This window comes from Halictus rubicundus, unplaced genomic scaffold (assembly GCF_050948215.1).
Source record: "Halictus rubicundus isolate RS-2024b unplaced genomic scaffold, iyHalRubi1_principal scaffold0338, whole genome shotgun sequence".
Classification (NCBI taxonomy): Eukaryota; Metazoa; Arthropoda; class Insecta; order Hymenoptera; family Halictidae; genus Halictus; species Halictus rubicundus.
The window spans coordinates 153,052-157,999 of record NW_027488879.1 but is presented as its reverse complement, the minus strand read 5'-3'; the positions used below and the strand labels follow the sequence as shown (position 1 = coordinate 157,999).

The window sequence follows — 4,948 nt, the reverse complement described above, 5'->3', positions numbered from 1 at the left end:
TTTTATACAATTTGTATTTTATTTCCATTCAAGATTTTACCTTCTAAACCACCAATTGCACAACTTTATATTATTCACATTGTATACATGGATACTGTAAGTATAATATGCATTATTAAAGTATGTTATTTTAGTTTTTATACTATAATTGTATAATGTGTATAGGCAATATTAGGAAAATTGTATTTTGACTATAAAGGGTAACGAAAGAATTTATTCCTGAATCACGAGTAACGATATTATTTGAAGAAAAATTATTTATTAGTAACGAATAAATCTGTATCGTAATAAATAAATTCTATCTTTTGTCATTCGAAATTTTTACGTTTGTTTTAAATATCCCATTGTAACATTATTTATTTTGTTATTTTACTACAAGCATAAAAGTGAATACAATTTTTATTCGTTCCCTTTAATACATGTTAACTGCCCTATGATCAGGGTAAAAATGCACATCGTATTGATAGTAATACCAAATTTTAGAGCTTGTATTATACTTATTAAAGTTTTGCTTTCGAAGGGAGTGGGTACAATATTTATATTGTGCGAAACATTAACAAAAGCTATGTATATAGCAATATGGAGGAAGATAAAAGAATTAGCTCCAATGCTTCATAAGAATTTGAAGTTTACGATGACTGACTATGAAACTGCAGCAATGATTGCATTGGAGCAGCAGTTTCCATCGAGCAGTGTAAAAGGCTGCTGGTTCCACTATAATCAGGTTTATATAATTTTATAGGGAATAAAGTTTCTGTCCATAAAAAGATATAATTTTAAACTAATTGTACGTTTTATAGGCTTTATTACGAAAATGGCGCCATTTAGGTCTCACAGATGCACCAACTAAAGTATTGTCAATGGCAATGACTTTAGCTTTAGCTCCTGCAGACCTCTTTGAAAAAGGTTTCACTGAAATTGAAAGAGAAGCAGCTTTTTTTACCGCTGAGCATGCTGCAATTAAAATTTTTATCGAATACATACGATCCACGTGGTTGCCAAAAGCAGAAAAAGTTTCAGTATATGATTGTCCTATGAGAACAAACAATACCACCGAGTCTTACAATAATGTTGTTTCATTGAAGCTAGGAAGAGGAAAAAAAAACATATGGATATTTTTGGGTAATTCTTTCATTAATTTTATTTCGTTTATGCATTTTTATTTGTGTATAAAACAAAATTTTATAAAACGATTTCTCATCCAAGCTAAATTAACTGTAAACTTTACAGAAACTCTAAAGCAACTAATAATAGATGAAGAAATTAAAATAAGAAGACTCAATGAAGGACAATGTGTACGTCGTAAAAGCAACAAGAAAAGTGTAATAAGAGATAATAAGATTGGAACACTACAAAAACATCTTGCTAGTGGAAGGTTTGATTTTGTCCTAAATGTTATGCTTAGGTTCCTTAAACTATGTCTAATTGTTTTCTTTATAATGCTTTATAAAATACATAGATTAAAAAATACAATTACACATAAAAGATATTTACTTATTGTTTTTTAGATTAACTTTGAAAGAGTTTTTATTATCGTTTCATAAGGGTCATAAGATATTAATGTATGGAGATTATGAAGGTAAAGTATGAAAATTGGTGTAGAAAAAAATAGGGATTGTTCTAATCGCGCATTGTTTTCATCGCACATTAGTTTTTCCCAAAACCGCAATGACCTCAGTCAAAATAAGCTTCCATCCACCTTTACTTTGAACTGTTAACACATTGGGTTCCATGGAAATCACCGACACAGATTTTTCCGACACGGTTTTCACCGACAACATTTCACCGACTCCAGATTTGGCCGACAACGTCTTTAACCGACAACGATTTTGACCGACATCGAATTTGACCGACAACAACTTGAGACGACCACAGTACACGACCCTAACCCTAACCCTAACCCTTTTTTTTAGTGGGTAGTCTCCGAGGGTTCCGCCCTCGGGGAGAATCCCACATAACCCCGGCTTCCCCCAGGGAGTCGGGGTATGTATAAAACATTTCCTCACGATAAAAAAAAAAGGGTTAGGGTTAGGGTTAGGGTCGTGTACTGTGGTCGTCTCAAGTTGTTGTCGGTCAAATACGTTGTCGGCCAAATTCGATGTCGGTCAAAATCATTGTCGGTTAAAGACGTTGTCGGCCAAAGCTATTGTCGGTCAAATCTGGAGTCGGTGAAATGTTGTCGGTGAAAACCATGTCGGAAAAATCTGTGTCGATGATTTCCATGGGACCCTAACACATTCACGACTGGCGGTTATCGAGTGAGACTTTTAGCTGTGTACCGCCTATAGCTGAATACCGTAAGGTCGGCTGAACGTAGGTCTACGACTACGCTATCGGTATTTAGCTACAGAATTTGAAATGTCGTAGGACTACGTTACCTGTCTCGAATGTGTTAATAATTTAAGCACGCGGGACTGGTTAAAACGATGTGTAATGAGGATTCTCATAAAAAAATCATTTAATCTCTTTAAGAGATGTTTAAATCTCTGATGTTGATGTTTTAATCTCTTTTATTGATTTACTGAGGTTGCAAAATTTCAACATTTTACTTATACCTAGACATCATCTAATTAATAATGCATTAATATTAAATTAATAATCACTTTAATAAAATATATAAAATATTTTCCTTATTTATAGCGGATCATGTTTGCACTACTCCAGAACCGATTTCTGTTATAGAAAATGAAATTACTGATCAAAATCAAAGTAAGTTAATACTTAAGGCGGTAGACTCGTTTCCAGAATTGCAAGGGTGCAGGATGCGCGTTCTCATTTCTCGATAATACAAAGATGGGATTTTTCAGCAGTGAAAAGTGCTAGATAAAAGATTAATCAAGGCCGCGATCGCCCTCGATAGTCCTATTTTTACGTTTATGAGGCGTAATTTGCATTATTCGGCAAGCATGTACCTATGAAAATAGCTATATGCGCAGTTGTATGCTTCTGAATAATGCAAATTGTCTACTGAAAACAAATTTTTTGTATTGCAATCCTGGAAAAACGACTTTACTTGATTAGAGACATATTTAAGACGTCTCAGTGCTGTCTGGGTACAGTAGAGAGACAACATTTAACCAAACTATAATAACAACCGGTAAATCTACAATCTTAATAATTATTTAAATAATTCCAGGCGCATATAAAAAATGTACGAAGAAAAGAATCAACGAAGAATTGGAGGACAAAAGTAAAATTTATATGGACTACATTTAGTATTGCTAGAGAAGAACTCATTTCTTACTAAATTGTTTTTTACAGATAATCTGAACGTACGTGGACATACACAATTGCTGGGCAAAAAGGCTAAATTTACAAACTTAAATACGCCACTTGTAATATTGGAAAAACTCAATATTTGAGTTTTTAACACAATTTTTGGCGATTGGCCTTTTTGGGTGTACGGTACGGCTATCACTAGACAGCGGATGCGATAATTATTTACTAAGAGATCTTCAATATTTACAACGAGATTCTAATTGACTTTCACAGATGGGTCATACCACGCGAAAACGGACACATTTTGGAGTTTATAGATATTTGTACAGAAATTATATCTATAATACGGTTCCATTAACTGTTGTATATGTATCTCGTTACATTGTATCTCGCGGTGTCTTTAGGTATCGAATCAAAGACAGAGCCGCGCTTCTTTTTGGTCCGCCGACGTGTCCCATTCAGATGTTTTATTTTTCTCCAACGTATCGACGAGCTGCCGAAGTCGTTCAGTAAAAGCCTAGCCTTAGTAGAGGAAACATCGATCAAATATCGTTCATGATCATATCTGTGTTTTTTTTTTATTCTTTCTAAATAAGTAAATACCTTGCTTCCCAAAACCAACAGGTTATGGGCCCAGGCACATAGTTAAAGTAATTTTAAAGTTACTTTAAACTAATTTGAACTAATTTTAAAGTTATTTTAAGTTTTAAAGTGAACGGGAAAGAGACTTGTGATACTGTGAAAACAAGTGCAAAAGTATTGCATATAGAAACAAAAAGGGATAATGAGAGGATAAAGAGAGATAAAAAATTTAAGACAAGTTTTAAAAGAAATGAAAATAATCATCAACGTCGTTTTTTTAAAAATAAAGGATTTAACAAAAACTATTATAAAAAATGTGATTATTGTGGCAGAAGAAACCACGAAAAGAAAGACTGCTACTATTACAAAAGGAATTCTACGGCTGAAGAGCGGCCGCGAACAATTCAAACCGTTCAAGTGCAAGGAGAGCGTGAAAGCTTCGCGTTTATGACAGGAGTTCAAATAAAAAATAATAAAAGATCAAATGATTCTGCTGAAATAGATTTTATATTGGACTCAGGTGCTACAGATCACTTGGTTAATGAAATGGATTTTTTCGTGACTTTATCAACATTGAAGAAGCCCATTCATGTGTCAATTGCAAAGAAAGGAGAAGTTATCACGGCAACGAAGATTGGTTCGATTAAAATAACGACAAATCTAGGAGTTACCGGAGTTCTGGAGAATGTATTATACGTACCCGATGTCCCAAACAACCTACTTTCCGTTCGCCGAATCCAGGAAGCCGGAATGAGAGTCATTTTTAGCGAAACTGGCAAAGTTACAGTAACGAAAGGTGGTAAGACCATACTCACTGGTAAGTCAGCACAAAATTTAATATGTGTAACATTTACTATTGATAAAACTATGTGTGATAAAACATATGCAAATAATATCGTAGTACCAAACACATACAAATTGTGGCATGAACGTTTGGGTCATATTGAGAGTTCTAAATTCGTTAAAATGAAACAGAATGATTTAATCGTTGGTAAGAAATTAATAGACAGAATTAATCCTACACAGGATTTATGTGAAGCTTGTGTGTACGGAAAACAAGCGCGTCTGCCTTTCTCAAAAGGAAGGGACAGGAGTCACATAACTAGACCTCTGTTTACTGTCCACTCTGATGTATGTGGACCAATTA

The 4,948-nt window shown here is 34.0% G+C and overlaps 1 protein-coding gene and 1 long non-coding RNA gene across 2 annotated transcripts; both read left to right on the top strand.

Moving 5' to 3' along the window:
* The first annotated feature begins 204 nt into the window (after positions 1 to 204).
* LOC143364211 (uncharacterized) lies at positions 205 to 1,590 on the top strand. Its single transcript, XM_076804670.1, has 4 exons — positions 205 to 724; positions 801 to 1,122; positions 1,231 to 1,375; positions 1,509 to 1,590. The coding sequence occupies exons 1-4, from the start codon at positions 434 to 436 to the stop codon at positions 1,588 to 1,590; spliced, it is 840 nt and encodes a 279-aa protein (XP_076660785.1). The 5' UTR covers positions 205 to 433.
* Positions 1,591 to 2,141: 551 nt separating this feature from the next.
* LOC143364216 (uncharacterized) lies at positions 2,142 to 3,512 on the top strand. The gene is made up of 4 exons (XR_013084039.1): positions 2,142 to 2,258; positions 2,641 to 2,709; positions 3,137 to 3,190; positions 3,262 to 3,512. It is a non-coding gene; the product is annotated as an uncharacterized LOC143364216 (long non-coding RNA).
* The last annotated feature ends 1,436 nt before the right edge of the window (positions 3,513 to 4,948 follow it).

Bases quoted from the DNA above. Each gene is read 5' to 3' on its own strand.
- LOC143364211 (XM_076804670.1), top strand. From the start codon at position 434: ATGATCAGGGTAAAAATGCACATCGTATTGATAGTAATACCAAATTTT. The intron at 725-800 runs GTTTATATAATT...TACGTTTTATAG, and splicing joins GCTGGTTCCACTATAATCAG to GCTTTATTACGAAAATGGCG. The intron at 1,123-1,230 runs GTAATTCTTTCA...TAAACTTTACAG, and splicing joins AAACATATGGATATTTTTGG to AAACTCTAAAGCAACTAATA.